This window comes from Mirounga leonina, unplaced genomic scaffold (genome assembly GCF_011800145.1).
Source record: "Mirounga leonina isolate KUSES-001 unplaced genomic scaffold, KU_Mleo_1.0 Mir_101372, whole genome shotgun sequence".
NCBI classification, from domain to species: Eukaryota; Metazoa; Chordata; class Mammalia; order Carnivora; family Phocidae; genus Mirounga; species Mirounga leonina.
Window position 1 is genome coordinate 13,853 of NW_023270113.1, and position 17,326 is coordinate 31,178.

General features: G+C 53.7%; 1 protein-coding gene across 4 annotated transcripts; it reads left to right on the forward strand.

Annotated features, from left to right (window-relative positions):
* The first annotated feature begins 1,398 nt into the window (after positions 1-1,398).
* On the forward strand, positions 1,399-14,780 carry LOC118016506 (zinc finger protein 446-like). Of its 4 annotated transcripts, none has more exons than XM_035014178.1 (7): positions 1,399-1,789; positions 3,071-3,451; positions 3,529-3,730; positions 4,001-4,095; positions 5,691-5,775; positions 5,999-6,091; positions 6,233-8,057. In XM_035014178.1, exons 1-7 carry the CDS (start codon positions 1,751-1,753, stop codon positions 6,757-6,759), a joined length of 1,422 nt encoding a protein of 473 aa, XP_034870069.1. In that variant the 5' UTR covers positions 1,399-1,750; the 3' UTR covers positions 6,760-8,057. The 4 variants fall into 4 exon arrangements, with proteins under 4 accessions (XP_034870069.1, XP_034869986.1, XP_034869826.1 ...); XM_035014095.1 differs by lacking the exons at positions 1,399-1,789; positions 6,233-8,057 and adding exons at positions 8,497-8,558; positions 14,571-14,780 and having other exon boundaries at positions 2,131-3,451; XM_035013935.1 differs by lacking the exon at positions 1,399-1,789 and having other exon boundaries at positions 2,131-3,451.
* The last annotated feature ends 2,546 nt before the right edge of the window (positions 14,781-17,326 follow it).

Here is a 17,326-nt window from a genome sequence, read left to right on the forward strand (position 1 = left end):
CACAGCTGTGAAATGCAGACAAACCCACACTCTGATAGCTCTTGGGAGCCCATGGGATTCAGGAGCAAAGGCAACTGTCAAACAGCAAGTGGGTACTCAAGTCATACACAACCTTTTCTGCATCTTGGACTGAAGCTCCTGGAGCTCTCATGACCCCTTGACCTGGGTCTGATGTCCTATGCCATCTCCCCCTTCATTGAGCTCTTTCTCACCTGTGTGCTTGGCCCCTGCTATGCCTCACTTCCTCTACCCTTCTCAAACCCACCCCTCCCAGTACCTAGGATTGGTCAGTGGCCGACACTCCGGTCTTATGGGAACAGTAACCATAATTACCTGCTTTCCCCTCTCTTGGGCCTTACATTGCCCTCCCCTAAACTTATGTGGTCATGTTGAGCCTTGTCCTGTCAGGCTAGTCCTTCTCTTGATCCTGAACAGGCTGAGTGTAAAAGTGCTCTTGAGCTCTTTGGGGCAAGATGGTGGTGTGAACACATGCATTTCATTTGGTTCAAAAACCCACTGAAGCTACAGAGATGAAAGTGTTTAAAAATATGAACCCACAAGAATGAGGATGGTGAAACGGGTCCACAGCAATGGCATTCTGGAACTGGAAGCAGATGCAGATGTGGGATCTATCTCTGATTTAGAGAAAGCCAAATACTGATTTGGCAGTGGGGGAAGTGGATTGAGGTCCCACCAGGCTTATACTGCAGAACGCCAGAAGGCATGCAAACCAGCAGCCCCCTGGGAGAGGAGACTTAAAACAAAGATGACTTGGGGAGAGCTACCAAAGCTATTAGAGCACCAGCTCTCCCCATAGAGTGGATGGTGGAAGAGTTATTTCTGGGGAATCCATACAGTTCCAGAGAAACGATCTAAGTCCTCCCCCCTCCCACACGCACACACACAAAACAGCTCAGTCTGATGACATATAGAAGAGTTGACAGGCCCCAGCCATGCAGATGCTCAGAGCTTCCAGTCAGTGTGTAAGACCACTGCTTTTCATTGAGTGCTGGCAGCTAGGTATTAGGTATCACAAGAAATCAAAACAGGCGTATGCAATTTAGGATTGAATGAGCCATGGTTCAGCTACTTGATTTCTGGAAGCGAAGCACCCCTTCCCACAGTGTGATTCTTGCCTACTGAGATAAACTGAAGATAACTGGTACTAGTTGTGGTACCCAGTGTAAAAGGTTAGCAGCGTCCCATAAGCTGGACAAAAACCTTCATCCCTCACTTCGCAGTACTGACGTCTGAAAACATGTCTGAGACTCTGAGGATATAAATCCTGGGACAGTTTCCTCCTGTGTAAATGAGTGCCCACCCTGGTCCTTGTTCTCGACGTCCTCAGGGCGCTCAGCAGAGGTCGAACGAAGGACCCCAGCACCGTCCTCGCTGGAATCCTTACCGGGGTTGGCGGAGAAAGTCCACAGATTAGGCCGGACTTCCGGGCCCGGACCCTGCTTCCTCCTGGGACCACCTGGAGGCGAGTCTCCGCCGAACTACACTACACAGGCCGTCACTTCCGGCCTCCCAGGAGGACCGGGCGACGCTCTGGCCGTTTCCTTGGAAACAGAGGGAGGCGGGCGGATGTCCTCTAGCGGTTACCAAGGGGACTGCTCAGCGCCTAGAACGAAGCCTCAAGAGGAGCGCTGGGGAGGGGCCTAGGTGGGGTGCTGGCTCTGAATGGCCGTAAGGTCACGCTCCTCCCCCCTCACCTCACTTGCCAATAGGCGCCGGGTCCACTGTGCACATGCGCAGGATTCTAACATACCGTCCATCACGGCCGTTGGTGAGTCTAGGGTCGGATGCAGAGGAAGAGCGGTCGCCGGTGAGGGGAGGGAGCCCCCAAACTCTGCGACTCCTCAGATTTCCCTAGGAGGACCGGAGCTCTTCTCAGTCGTGAGAGGCCTTTGGAAATGAGCGTCCACTGGCGGAGGCCGCGCCCGTCCTTGCGTGCTGAGTCTCACGGGAAACGTAGTCCGAAGGGAGGGGGCGGGTCCTGCCAGCAGGCGCGTGATTGGCCAGGGCGCAGTCGCCATGGCAACGCGGGGAGGGGCGGGGAGGCGGGGCCCCTTACCCGGAGGGGCTTCCTGGCGCCCGCGCCGCGGCGGAGGTGCGCGCGGGCTCGGCTGGGCGGGGCGCGCGGCTCGTTCCTTCCCCGGGAGCCGGGCCGCTCGGTGCTCCCGCCCTCCGGAGTGTCCGCCTACCTCCCGACGTGCCCTGCGCTCTCCACCTCCTAGCCTCAGCCCGGCCGTTCTCCCACCCAGCGCGGCGTTCCCTTTCCTCTGGCGAGAGCTGTTCTTGCCCCTCCCTTTTGGGAGACGGACTCCGGGGGCTCAGGCCGGTTCTAGCTGGGCTGCCGGGCCCCCCAGGTGGCCTTGTTTCATTCCAGACCCTCTTGACGGTCGGGCCACGGTGTCCGCAACTCGTAGCTTTGTTTTGTTCTGTTTTGCTTTTCACATGCTTGGTTCGGGCGGTGTGAGTCAGTCGCAGTTCGCTGTGGTCAGCGAGCGCGTCCACAGTCCCTGCCTCGACCCATGGCACAGACGTGCCTCGTACTTCTAGCCGGCCCCCCGGGTGCCCACTTGAGTCAACATGTCCCGATGTCCTGGCGATCATGGGGACGCGCACCCCGCCATAGCCCAGCATGGCCCCGTATCCTACTGCTGCCTCTTCCCACCTTCACTGCCCCCGCTCACCGGGGGTGATGGCCTCACCCAGTCCCTGGCTGCCTGTCCCTCGGCCTCCTGCCTGTCACTTTCCTTGGCTCATGAGGCAGACCCTGGAAGCCTGCGATGACTCCTTTTGCCTACCTCTTCATCACCCCCTGCAGTTTCCTGGAAGCTCCATTGGACAACTTGCCTCCAAAGCATTCATCCACAAGGCTTCCTTCGGCCGTCAGTTCCTGTCAGCGGCCCTCTCCTGTGACCCCTCCAGGAAGCGTTCCCAGCCTCATGCATCCCTGGGCCAGGGTCCTCCCTCAACCAGCCTCAGCCCCCTGGGCTGGGCCTGTCTGCTCTACCCTGGCCATGGCTTCTTAGCCCGCACCCTGACCCTTCCTTTCCTGCAGGTCCCTCTTGTTGGCTACAAGAAGACACCCAGTACAACAATGCCATCCCCACTGGGCCCCCCACGCCTGCCCTCTGTGGACCCCATGGCTATCCTGGAGGAGCCTGAGGCAGCACGCCTGCGCTTCAGGGGATTCTGCTACCAGGAGGTGGCGGGTCCCCGAGAGGCCCTGGCCCGGCTCCGGGAGCTGTGCCGCCAGTGGCTGCGGCCCGAGGCGCACTCCAAGGAGCAGATGCTGGAGCTGCTGGTGCTGGAGCAGTTCCTGGGCACACTGCCTCCGGAGATCCAGGCCTGGGTGCGGGGCCAGCGGCCAGGCAGCCCTGAGGAGGCTGTAGCCCTGGTCGAGGGCCTGCAGCATGACCCTGGGCAGCTGCTGGGCTGGGTGAGTGTGGCCAATGTTGACTTCTTGAAGGGTCAGGAGCCAAACTAGAGCCCCTGTGACTTTCCTCTTCCCTTCAGATCACAGCCCATATCCTGAAGCAAGTGGTGCTCCCGGCAGCACAGAAGACAGAGGAGTCCTTGGGGAGCTCCCACCCTTCAGGGACAGTGGAGCTCCTCGGGGCGACCTCTGGGGAGGCCTCACAGGACACCCACATGGAGAAGCCTGCCCAGCTTAGCTGCAGTGTGAAGGAGGAGCCAGATGCTGATGGGCAGGAGATGGGTGAGAGTGGGAGCCACACAAGGTCTGGGGGCTCCCGGAGGGAATGTGAATGTCCCCAGATGGGATGGGGACTCAGGAAGGATTGCAGACTGCAGAGCTGGGTCCCAGGAGGCAGGAGGAAAGGAGTGGTGGGCTGCCTGCCGTGTGACTGGCACACACAGTAGCCTCCTGCCTCCTGGCAGAAGAAGGCCAGGGCTGCGGCACCAACACCAGCTCACCTGCCATGGCTCACAGGAGCGGCCCCTGACCCTCATCTGCCTCATTTCCTAGCACCTTCCAACCCCCCAAATCCAGCCCAGTCCCGCGAGGGGCACCCTGGACACCGGGAACCAGCCTCCACGTCCTTCCACCCGCCCAGGATTCAGGTGAGCAGCCCCAGGAGAGAGGTGCAGGCACCCAGTAAGAGGAGTGTGTCCTTGGTGGTCACTCTGCTCTGTTAGTTTTTCAGGCTTCTTGGCTAGCAGCTGTTGTGCTCTTTGCTGCCTGGAAATGGAGTTGGTATCAGGGTCCCTCCTGCAGGTCCTGCAGGACAGGGACAGGCTGGTGGTCTCTCTAAAACTGGGGAAAATTTGGGCCTCAGGCCATGGGATCTGGTTTGGAGTGACTGGAACTGGTAGGGGTTGGCTTCCTCATTTACAGAGAAATTGGGGATTTTGAAGCACCCAGCAGTCTTAAACTGGTACTTGGGGATTTGAACCCTCATGTGCACGTGGGGAGGGGTCAAGATGATGAACCTTGGCAAGAAAGCCTGAGCACCACACAACAGTGTGGCCTCCCTAGCCCACCAGAGATCAGAATGGAGATAGCTAGGCCATAGCCTGCAGCCTCCTCTTTCCTGGGGCTTTCCTCAAAGGCCAACCAGCCCTGGATTGTGGCCAGCGAGGCATGGAAGCTCCACTGAGGCCCCTGCTACCTGGAGTGCTTGGTTCCTGAGTGTGGACAGCAGGGCTCCTATCCTCTCCCAGCAGTTTTTCTCCTAAGCCACTCCACTGGGGAGCGTTCCCGGTGGAAGAGCTGGTTGAGATGTGCTTGGAGGCTAAAAATTCCTCCGGGCTCTCTCCACAGTCTGATGGCACAGTGGGAAACAGCTGGGTGGGCAGGCCACACCCTCCAGCGCCTCCTGATCTACAGCCAACAGCATTCCAGCTGTGGCTTCATGTGGCTGTCTTCTCCCTGTGCCTGGACCTCCAGTGGTTTGTCTGTCAGGATTATTTTCCCCACCCTAGCAAAGCCCCAGATGATGGGATTTTGGGAGGCAAGGGGAGCAGAAGCCAGGAACAGGGAGTGCATCCCCTGGTAAAGTCCACAAGGGTCCTGCTTCGACCACCAGAGCTCACCCTCTGGCAACAGGCAGGAGCCAGCCCACCGCCCCACTCACACACATCTGAACCCTGGGGTGCTTGGCTGCACCTCCTAATGAGAGCCCTCCTGCCCTCAACCTCCCCGCAGCCAGGTCCCCACATCTAGGAATGCTGACAGCTTTCAGCAGCTCCCCCAAGGAGGATCTCTGTTACTTTTATAACCAGAGGCTTGGGGAGAGGTGGCTGGATCCCCTTGGGTCCCCCAGGCCTTTTGCTATCAATGCAGCACACTGTTCAAGGCAAGGAGGTGGGGACAATCGTATCGGGCCCCCACCTAGGCTTCCCGCAGAACCCATCAGGGGGTTCTCAGCTCCAGTCTGTCTGGCTAGACTATGGAGTGGGGCTTCTGAGGGCGACAGGTGCTAACAGTATCCCCCCAGTGAGCTGGAAGACAGCTCCTCTCTGCTCTGTTTCCCAACTTTCACACACCCTTCTCATCTTCATCCTTATCGAGCAAAAGAGCCTTAGGTAACCTGCCTGCTTCCTCAAGTAATTAGTAAGGTTGTGACTAGGGGACACGGGCAGGGTAGGGCACTGCAGGGCGGGGCGGAGAATGGGGGGTGGACGGGCACCAAGGGTGATGGGCCATATCCCCACAGGAGGAATGGGGGCTACTGGACCCGTCACAGAAGGAACTGTACTGGGACGCAATGCTGGAGAAGTATGGCACGGTGGTCTCCCTGGGTGAGGACCAGCCATGACCCCTCCTTTGGTGTGTGCATACCACTGGCTGTAGGGCTCACTGCCCGGCCCTTCCCTGTGCACGTCTCCCAGTGCTCACCCGAGGTCCCGCTTGTTACCTGGGGGCACCGTGTCACCCACCGGGGCCCCCACCCTGCCCCTAGTATGTAAGAGCCCCTCACCCACCCCCATGCCAGGACTGCTCCCTGACTGTCCCTCACCCCAGCAGGGATACCAGCCCCCCCGCCGGAGGCACGGGCTGAGTCGGGGCCAGGGGCCATGCGTACGGGGACAGAGGGTCGAAGAAGCCTCCACCCAGGTGAGTGCTCCTCCATGCGACCTGAACCACCTGTTCTCTGGTGGGGTGGGAGCTTGTCTGCCCCCACACACCTGGCGGGAGAGGGTGGGCCAATGTGAAGGGCACTGGGCTACCTGGGACTGCCACCTCTCCTTCCCCCAGGAGATGAGAGTGAGAGCCACTGCGAGGGTCCGCCCCACTGCCCAGAGGCCCAGCCCCCACGGGGCCCGGGGTCTGTCACCTGGGAGGGCCCGTCTGGGGCCTCTGTGTCTGCCAGGGCAATGCTGGAAGCAGAGCTGGAGCCTGGTGCCCCGCGAAGGAAACCTTACACCTGTGAGCTGTGTGGCCGAGGCTTTGACTGGAAATCAGTCTTTGTCATCCACCACCGGATGCACGCAGATGGGCAGGGTACACGGGCCCCGGTACTGGCCACCGGGGGTGCTCAGAAGCTGCCACAGGGTTCCCGGGAGCCAGGCACACCCCGGCACCCCCGGCGCGTGCTCCCAGGGCCCCGGAGCTATGCATGTGAGGAGTGTGGGCGCAGCTTCAGCTGGAAGTCGCAGCTGGTCATCCACCGCAAGAGCCACGCGGGTCAGCGGCGCCACTTCTGTGGAGACTGCGGCCGTGGCTTCGACTGGAAGTCCCAGCTGGTCATCCACAGGAAGAGCCACCGGCCCGAAGCCCCATGAGTGGCTCGAGAAGGCGGCCTCATCTTGGGGGCCTTGGAGCCTCCAGGGCCTGGACGCAGTTCCCGGGGCTCTGGTCCCAGCCTTCCCGGGGCTGCTCAGCCTCTGTCTGTGAATCAGAGTTCCCAGGAGGGCCCCGTGCCCCATTTCAGTCTCCCCAAAACAGCCACCTGGGTGTAAGTAAAAGAAGCTGCCCGATGGGGCCTGGCTTGGAACCCACTGCCTAAGCCTGGTGACTTCCAAGCTCTGAGATCCGCAGCTGTGACCTGATGCAGGCTGACAGGCTAAGGACTCTCCCTACTCCTGGGACCTTAGTGGCCCCAGGTGGATGCTCAGAAACTGCCCCTTTCCACCCTTCCTGAAGCTTCTGGGCCTGATGTCTTGGTGTGGAAGGTGCTGAAAGCTCAGGAGAGCATGCTTTGCTTCTGTTTGCAGGCAGATGGAAAACTAATGACCCTTCACATTTGAGATTTTTTAAAAATCCCACTTTTATAATGGGAAGTTTCTGCATAAGAATTCTGATCTCTGCTTTCTGCTGGTCAGAATATCAGCAGTGCCACTCCTGCCTGGCGGCTGGACCCACAAGAAGGGCCAGCAGTCCTGGCCACCTGGCCTCCTTTGTTCCTCGGCCACCATGTCTTTCCTTGGTCTCTTTGGCCTTTGAGCTCTTGAGTCCCAGCTTGAGTGGACACTAAGGGGACTTCTTTGCAAGTATGGATGAACAAGGAGGGTGGCCTCTGAGGAAGGGCCCACAAACGGATGTCACTGGGGCCATGTGATTTAAAAGTAGTCTGTGATCACTTAGACAAATTTGAAATATACAAGAGAGCAAAGGTAAGGGAAATGACCCCGAGTTCCACTGTCTCATGCCAGTGACTATTCCAGGAGTCACACGTAGGGGCATTTTATAAATCATCTTGTGGAGTTACTGTATATATCATGCTCTTCTCACCCATTTCCCTGTTACTAAAAATGTATTTTGATGCCTGGGTAAAAATTCCGTTTTCTGTCCAGCAGCGTCATTTCCTACCAAGCCCAGATAGTTCATTGTTCCCCCTGTGGTACCCAGTGCATCACCAGTGATGCATGCTTCCAGGCATACACTTGGGGCGGGACTCTGCCTATTTCCCTTAGACTCGGTCTCCCAAAGTAGGATCGTTGCATCTAGAGAGCATGGGACTTTCGTTTTCTTTTTGCCTTGAAACAACACTGGATTCCTTGAGCCAATTCCAAGTCTTCCCCTCCCCCCACAACACCAAGCAGTTCTCCAACAGAAAATATTTTTTAGGGACGCCTGGGTGGCTCAGCCGGTTAAGCGTCTGCCTTCAGCTCAGGTCACGATCCCAGGGTCCTGGGATCAAGCCCCACATCGGGCTCCATGCTCAGTGGGGAGTCTGCTTCTCCCTCTCCCTCTGCCCCTCCCACCTGCTCTTGCTCGCTCTCTCTCCCTCTCTCTTTCTCTGTCTCAAATAAAATAAATAAATAAAATCTTTAAAAAACAAAAGTTGAAGCATGAGAAAGATTTGATGCACCACTGCAGGCTTTGAAGATAGAGGGAGTCACACTGTGGCCTCTGGAAGGTAAGAACAACCCCTGGCTAACAGCCAGCAAAGAAACCGGAGACCTCAGTCCTACAACCACAAAGTATTGCAATCTGCCAACAACTTGAATGGGCTTGGAAGCAGATAATTCCCAGGTCTTCCAGATAAGAGCCTAGCCCAGCCAACGTTTTGATTTCAGCTTTGCGATACTCTGAGCAGACAACCCAGCCAATGTCTCCCGGATGTCTGACCTACAGAACGGTGAGCTAATGGATGTTTTAAGTTTTAAGTTTGTGGCAATTTGTTAAACAGCATAGAAAACTCAATACAACCATGTATTATTAATGGGTTTAGTACTGCTCATGGCCAAAAATATAAAACTGGCCTGCATCCAGTGATGAATTGGAGTGTGGAATAAAACGGTGATAGTGTTTTTCCATAAAATTTTTAAAAATAAGAAACGAGGGGCACCTGGGTGGCTCAGTCGTTAAACATCTGCCTTCAGCTCAGGTCATGATCCCAGGTCCTGGGATCGAGCCCTGCATTGAGCTCCCTGCTCCCCAGGAAGCCTGCTTCTCCCTCTCCCACTCCCCCTGCTTGTGTTCCCTCTCTCGCTGTGTCTCTCTCTGTCAAATAAAATCTTAAAAAAAAAAAAAAAAAGAAAAGAAATGAAGCAAATCATGACTTTGGAAAACCTTAGCAGTATCTACTACAGCTAAATCTATGTATACTCTTACCTGAGCAATTCCACTCCTGGGTATGCACCCAACAAAAATGAATGCTTGTTTCAGTTCAGGTCATGATCTCAGGGTTGTGAGATGGAGCCCCATGGTCGGGCTCCACGCTCAGCACAGAGTCGGCTTGTCCCTTTCCCTCTGCTCTTCCTCCTGCTCACTCGATCACTCTGTCTCTCATTCAAATAAAATCTTAAAAAAAAAGAAATGAATGCTTATGAGCGCCAAAAGACATGTACAGAAACATTTAGAGCAACTATTTATAAAAGCGAAAAAATCAGAAAACAGCCCAAGCCCACTGCAGTTATCAATGTATTGCCTCTCTGCTCCATATCATTACCTGTCTGCATTAACGGGCTGGACCTTGTAGTCGGTTCTCCTTTGCAGTCAACATATTAAGCTTTGTCAGTAGAGGGCACTGGAGGGAAACTACAAGGTGCCTTCCTGTTTCTCTTCCACCTACTACCACAGCAGTGCTACATGTGGAAGACTGCCCAGAGTAGGCATTCTCGGCTAGCTCAAAGCCTTGGCCCGGCCTAGTAACCACCTCACCACGGTATCCTCCTGATGTGGATACCATGCACCCCAAGGTACCCTGCTAGCAAGCAGCTTCCCAATGTCTCTTCCAACAGATACAGCTGTAGGCCTTGTACCTGCGGCACCTGAACTCCCTCCGTGTACCCCCTTAGCGCCTTGGCCCACCACCACACCAAGGTGTTTCCTGCTTGGCTTGGGCAACCCAGAGAGTTTCTCTGCCACCCAGTATGCTGCAAACACCCATTCCCCAACAAAGTCTGAGCCCCAACCTTGAGGAGAGAGCTCCCACTTGAAAGTTTATTCTTACTTAGGGCAATCTCTCAGCCCTAGGATTTTAAGAGTTACTCCCCTATTATAATTAATAACTTTTATTTGTTTATTTTTAAGATTTTATTTGTCAGAGAGGGAGAGAGCAGAAGCAGCGGGAGCAGCAGGCAGAGGGAGAAGCAGGCTTCCCGCCGAGCAGGGAGCGCGATGTGGGACTCGATTCCAGGACACTGGGATCACAACCTGAGCCGAAAGCAGCCGCTTAACCAACTGAGCCACCCGGGCACCCCTATAGTTAATAACTTTTTAAAAAAAGATTTTATTTATTTATTTGAGAGAGAGAGAATGAGAGACAGAGAGCACGAGAGGGAAGAGGGCAGAGGGAGAAGCAGACCCCCTGCCGAGCAGGGAGCCCGATGTGGGACTCGATCCCGGGACTCCAGGATCATGACCTGAGCCGAAGGGAGTCGCTTAACCAACTGAGCCACCCTGGCGCCCCTATAGTTAATAACTTTTTTAAAAAGATTTATTTCTAGGGGGTGCATTGCTGTTTCTGTCAAAAAAAAAATCTTTAGGGGCGCCTGGGTGGCTCAGTCAGTTGGGCGTCTGCCTTCGGCTCAGGTCATGATCCCAGGGTCCTGGGATCGAGCCCCGCATCGGGCTCCCTGTTCGGCGGGAAGCCTGCTTCTCCTTCTCCCTCTCCTACTCCTCCTGCTTGTGTTCCCTCTCTCGCTGTGTCTCTCTCTGTCAAATAAATCAATAAAATCTTTTAAAAAAAAATCTTAAAAAAAATAAGAAAAAAAGATTTATTTCTAAGTCTGTCTACTGAGCACAGAGTCAGATGGGGGGCTCCATCTCACAACCCCGAGACCATGACCTGAGCTAAAATCAGGAGTCAGTTGCTCAACCGTCTGAGCCACCCAGGCGCCCCTATAGTTAATAACTCCTTATATCAAATTTACCCTGTTCAAATTACTGTGTGGCTTCTGCCTCCTGACTGGGCGCTTACTGATACACCCACCAATAGCAGTGTGGATAATTACGCTGGCTATGCATGCAGTGAAATACTCTGCACACAGCAATGACCAAGAACAAGTGATTGCTACCTGTGGTACTGTTGAATTTTAGGCACAGATGGAAGGGGGGGACAGAGCTTGGCCTCGCCCAGCAGTGTGGGGCTCTAAAGCCTCTCCAGCTTCACTTCCCAGTACAGGGTCCTCTGGGCAAGCTCCAACTGCCCCCACTTCTTCCTGGTGAAGGCCATGACCGTGTCCTCAAAGGTCATAGGTCTTTAAGACAGGGACATGCCTGTCCAGCCAGGCCTAGATCATCTCCTCTCCATCCTTGCTTTGAACAGATTCAGGGGAGGGGGCAGAACAGGCAGGATTCCATTAGCGCCCAGGGTTAGGAGGGACCCAGGCCCAAACCCAGAGTCACTAGAAGAGTGGACACACATTCCCAAGAAGTTCCATCTCCATCCACAAGACTGCTGTTCATCCCTCATACCTGTTTGGCCCTCCCTGCCTTGGGGACATGCCCTTCCCTCCCCTCCACTTTGGCCAGCCCTTACACCACAGCTCCTGATTCCCTTACACCACAGCTCCTGATTCGCATCACCCTCAGCTCCTGATTCCCACGGCTAACTGCCCCTTGGGTCCCTACCCGGAAGTCTCCAGACAGCTTAGACTTCATTGGCTCACCCCTCTGGCCACTTCCCGTATCACTCAGTGGTAACTCCATCCCTCTAGGTGCTCACAGCTGAAACCAAGGGGGCCCCCATAATCTTCATCTGGGGTTCACAATCTGGCCACCCCTCACTCTTCCACTGCCGCCATCCTTGTTCTTCATATCATAGCTCTAGCCCCTCCACTGAACTGGCTTCCTCCCAACCACGTCCTCCCCTCCATGCTCTGTCTGCCCCACACAGTTAAAGGGATCTTGCTAAAGCTTTAGTCACCACTCCAGGTCAATACACCAAAGAATTGAAAACAGTTACCTAAAACAAGTACATGTACAAGAATGTTCATACTCAAGGGGCACCTGGGTGGCTCAGACAGTTGGGCACCTGACTCTTGATTTCTGCTCAGGTCATGATCTTGGGATCGGGTAGTCAAGCCCCACATGAGGCTCCCTGCTCAGTGGGGAATCTGCTTCTCTCTCTCTCCTTCTGCCCCTCCCTTGCCAGGAGGGGCCAGGTCTCCTTGTGAGGACAGTGGGCTGGACACACACTGTGCCCTAGATCAGTGGACCCAAACACTCCTTGGGGCATCAGCTTTGTTTTTGACTTTTATTTTTTTAGAGAAAGAGAGCGCGCGCCCATGTGGGGTTGGGGGAGGGGCAGAAGGAGAGGGAAAGAGAGTCTTTTTTTTTTTTTTTAAGACTTTATTCATTTATTTAACGGAGAGAGACACAGAGAGAGAGGGAACACAAGCAGGGGGAGTGGGAGAGGGAGAAGCAGGCTTCCCGCCGAGCAGGGAGCCCGATGCGGGGCTCGATCCCAGGACCCTGGGATCATGACCTGAACCGAAGGCAGACACCCAGTGACTGAGCCACCCAGGCGCCCCAGGGAAAGAGAGTCTTAAGCAGACTCTGTGCTGAGCAGAGCCCTATTAATTTTAAAGCCCGTACATTTTATTTATTTATTTTAAGATTTTTTATTTATTTATTTGACAGAGAGAGACACCGCGAGAGAGGAAACACAAGCAGGGGGAGTGGGAGAGGGAGAAGCAGGCTTCCTGCCAAGCAGGGAGCCCAATGCGGGGCTTTATCCCAGGACCCTGGGACCATGACCTGAGCTGCTTAACGACTGAGCCACCCAGGCGCCCCACCATACATTAATTTTAAAGCAAGCTTCACATCATATAATAAACAAACATTGTTTCAGGTCACCTTAAAATAGATAACTTCTAAATTAACAGATGTTCATCCACATAATCCTGTTTACCACCTGGAACCACACCTAGGAAGTCCCACCAACCCATGCCCATCACCAACTCCAATTCCCCTCAAGTGGGCACCATCTGTTGGGGAATCGAGGGCTTTTTCTGGGGTCTGCACAGGCCACAGCCTCCTCCCACAATGGCAGATGCCTATGGGTAGACCCCTCTCCTAATGGGCCATGGGTGCTCAAGGAGGCAGTTCATTTTCACAGGAGCCTTGTGTTTTCCATGGTCTCGGCGATACCTAACACCATCTGAACAAGTGTCTGGCCATGTGTATGTGCTCCATCCCGCTTCCCACTCTGTGAAGGCCCCACCCACCCTGTCCTGCCCCTGCAGTAGTTTGCCAGGTCTGCCTATCCTCTTCCCCAGCACTAAACACACCCTGGAGATCTCCCCTCCTACCACATCTGCTATCCCTTCAAATCCGCCCTCTCAAGCTATGATCAGAACTCCCCCCACCCTTCCCAGAAGGTCTCCCCACCCCATTCCCTTCCCAGAAGTTTCTACCTAGCCCACCCTTCCCAGAGGTGCCCCCCCACACTCTTCCTTAGAAGTTCCTCCCTATGGGCCTCCTGCCATCCAACCTCCCACAGCGAGACCCGGCCCATGGCTCCAACCCATGAGGCTCTGCTTGGCCTTGCTTGGATAGGTGGCGTGTCTCACCAATTTCAGAAACCATGAAAGAGTGAGAAAATATTGGGAAGAAAAATTTTTTCTTTTTGAAGACTTCTGGCTTCATTTTATACTACTTTGGCATGGACTGTATTTATTTTCAAAATGGCTTTTTTTGTTTTTGTTTTTCTTGGCAAGTTTTATTGTGAGTTTTCTAATTATGAAGCGAAATTTCTTTTCTCCACCATGCTTTATGTGATAGTATTTAAAATTGATGTGAGTTATTATGTCAAAAACTGATCTATTAAAGAAGTAATTGGCCTTTCTGAGCTGATTTTCCATCTTTTGTAATTATCTTTATTAAAAAATTGTACTTGGAAAAAAAAAGGAGACACTAACTCAGCCGGGGTCCCACTACAGGGCAGCCAGGAACCATGTCCATGTCTCCTCAGAGCACCTTCACCAGGGATAAGCACAGTCTAGAGAAAAGAGCCAAAGAGGGAGGAGGGAGATGACCATGAGATGCCTCTTGTTACCAACACTGTTTATCATCATGACTCATTTGCTGAAAGAGAAAAACTCATCTTGAACCATTAAACCTGAAAGCATAGGCCCAAACAGGCAAGGGGTGGGGGTGGGGCACTTAACATGAACCGTCAGGGAAAGATGGAACAAGAAGACCCTGTGGACTTAGTCGTCTTGAAGAAACTTCACCATCTGAGCCGTCACTATAGCATCTGATTGTATTTCGAAAACTCACTTGCTTATGTGCCAGGCATGATTTATTCCCTAGGCCAAGAGCTGTTATTCATGGGATTCATGGTCCACCCGCAAGGGTGTCCACCACCCACTACAGGGATTCCGGCAACAAGCCACTCTAAAAGAACATGACAAAAGCATGGTGCCCTCTACCACCTTTCACTGCTCTTCCTAAACAGCGGGGGTTTTTTGTGGGGAGAGGGAAGGTAGAACTGGGGAGAGTTCTGACACTTGACTGGTGCTCCAGTCTGAATTCTTGTGTCCCCACCAGATTCATGTGGAAATCTAATCCCCAGTGTGGTGGTATTTGGTGATGGGCCTTTGGGAGGTGAATAGATTATGAGGGCAGAGCTCTCATGAATGAAAGTAGTGCTCTTTTAAAAGAGGCCTGAGAAAGTTCCTTTGCCCCTTGTACCACATAGGAACCCAGTGAAAAAATGGCCATCTATGAACCAGGAAGCAGGCTCTCACCAGATGCGGAATCTGCCAGTGCCTTGATCTTGGACTTCACAGCCTCCAGAACTGTGAGAAATAAATGTCTATGGTTTATAAGCCATTGAGTCAGCTGCATTCTGTTACAGCAGCCCAAACAGACTAAGACAACTAGCCAAGCATGTTTTGAAATAAAAGTAAGGAGAAAATTCCTTATCGGATATTAAAACTTATTACTAAGCTATGCTAATTAGAGTGGTATGGAACAAGAAAAAGCAGAAAGATCAACTGAATGAAATAAGAATAAAGTATGTGTGTGATCAGGGTGGGAGAGAGAAAAAAATGTCTATGATCTGGGGTGCCTGGTTGGTTCAGTGAGTGGAGCATGCAATTTGATCTCAGGGTCATGAGTTTGAGTGCCATGTTGGGTATAGAGTTTACCTAAAAAAAAGAAAAAATATGTGTCTGATCTATCAAATTAATAATAATTATTTACTTTTTGTATTCGCCCCCCCCAGGGTAGAAACTCAATGAATTATGTTTTAGTCCTTGCAAATGTAACAGCAAAAACTGTGAATGCCCCAAGCTGGCTGGGCTTGAAGAAGCAGGGATTTGTATAAGGTGCTGGTGAACCTGTAAATCTCCAGATCCACAGTGAGATCTTTTAATCTCTGCCCTTGATATTGGCAATGATGGGGTTGGCTAAATAATTCGTGGCTAAAGCACCTCTCTCAGCCAGGGTTTCTTTCACCATGAAGTGGGAACAAGACTACAATCCACCTTGTGAGATGTGATGAGGAGACAGACTGTCAAGTGAGAAGTACCGGCCTTGGTCTGGCCCCAAGGGACCCCATGAGGGTTGTCAGGTACCATTTTATTCCTGTTGTTGACGATGATCCCATTCAATGACACTTTGAGGTGGGATGGACATGCAGATGAAGAAATAGGCTCTTACTGACCGCTAGAGCCACGATGCCAATCTCAGAGACAACAGGTAACCCGTGTGGGGTCCTTTCCTGCACTTTTTTGGTTTAATCTCCACAAACATCTTTCAAGGTGGGCGCAATAATCAGTGCCACTTTACAATGAAGGAAACCAATCCACAGGAGACGGGTGGTTCAAGGGACCTGCCCCAGGCCACACAGCCTGTCAGTGGCCACCTCTCACTCTACAGTCCAAGCTCTGGGATCCAAAGACCCAGGTTCTAGTCAACCACATGTCCCTGCACCCCACCCCATGCATCCTCAGCATGTGGTATTTTGTTGATTGAGAGGAGTTCTTCAGTCCACATCCCAGATGCTAGCTTTGTCTGCTAGGAAATGCAATGACACACTACTCGGGGCCGCTTGAACTGGGTACACAGGAATGCAATACTCCTCCTCAGGGGAATGACCACCACTTAATACCCACTCACAGCATCACACACACAAGAGAAGTATAGAGGCTTAGGCTGCCACCAGGCAATGAGCAGCTTGGCACAGAAGCCCAGGGAAGGCTGGAGAGCAGGGTCCAGAAGGTCTAAATGGATGTGACGAGACATGGGAGGAGCACTTGGTCCCAGTGGGAGTGGCCAGCTTCATACTCTGCTGCTTCATCCATCCACTCCAACCTTCTATCTAGGCTGTCTCTGGTACCAGAGGTTACAACAGCCTTAAGATAAAAAGGACCTACTGTGTGTAGGGCGGGAGAATGGGCCTTGTACCAGTTGTCAGACGATATGGAATCTACTGTGTGCACCAGGGGAAGGTCGGCCTGGGCGAAAGCAGGGGTGGCCAGCCTGGGTCTCTGCTGCTATGCTCACACAGATCGGCTCCTTTGCTGGCCAGAGTCTCTCCTGAAAGGTACAAGTGAGGTGCAAGCGAGTGAAAGAAACTAAGAACCTGCTCTGTTCGGGGGCGCAGACTGGACCACGGTGGGCACAGATCTGAGTGCACACGGGTGCCACAAAGGGGCTGCGGTTCCTCGGGGCACACATGGGGTTCCTTAGGCCCCACAGGGCAGAGAAACAGTGACAACAGGAACGACCAGTTCCTGGAAGATAATCACATGCATGGCCCGCTGTGGGAAAAGATTGCCAAATTGGAATCGGCACCGCAATGCCCAGAGACTCCATGGCTCACGCAGCCTCGGGGGCACCACCTGCTGCAGCTCGCGTCAGGCCCACAGCACACCGGGCAGCACTTACGGGCCGCGTCCCACCTGGACTTCTCTCCTCTGAGGCCTCGGCCGCCTGGGGCTTCCCTCACAGCTCCCTCAGGGCCCAGTCGGCTCTTCTGGAACCTGGGCCAGAGGACTCCAGAGCAGGCTGGTATTGCAGCCACACTATTCCTACCTCAAGGGTCTTGGGAAAGGCCCAGAGACAGGAGCAACAACAGCACCCTCCTCACAGGGGTCACGAGAGAGAAATGAGTGAACACGTGTGGAAAGCTGACAGAGTATCTAATCTACAACACGGTAGGCCATAATAATTCACTTATCGGGGCCCCCAGATCCCTTGGGCAGGGTGCCTCCCTGCTTGTGAGGCACTGGACTGCCCCAGTCCATGGATTGTTTTCAAACTCGTGACTCAATTTTCCAGTTTTGTCATTGCAGAGCCCCATGTAAGTAACCCTTCATCTGGTCATCTGACTGTCCTAGTTGTTCCCTGGTAGGAGGGGATCTGGTCTGAGCGCTTGGGCTAATCCTTCTCCCTATCCCATGCGCAGCCGGCTGGCTCCCCCCTCCCCCACCTGCTTGTTCTTCCTCC

Coding starts and splice junctions, on each gene's coding strand:
- LOC118016506 (XM_035013935.1), top strand. CDS start 2,648: ATGGCCCCGTATCCTACTGCTGCCTCTTCCCACCTTCACTGCCCCCGC. Junction 3,452..3,528: donor CTGGGCAGCTGCTGGGCTGG/GTGAGTGTGGCC, acceptor TCTTCCCTTCAG/ATCACAGCCCATATCCTGAA. Junction 4,096..5,690: donor TCCACCCGCCCAGGATTCAG/GTGAGCAGCCCC, acceptor ATATCCCCACAG/GAGGAATGGGGGCTACTGGA.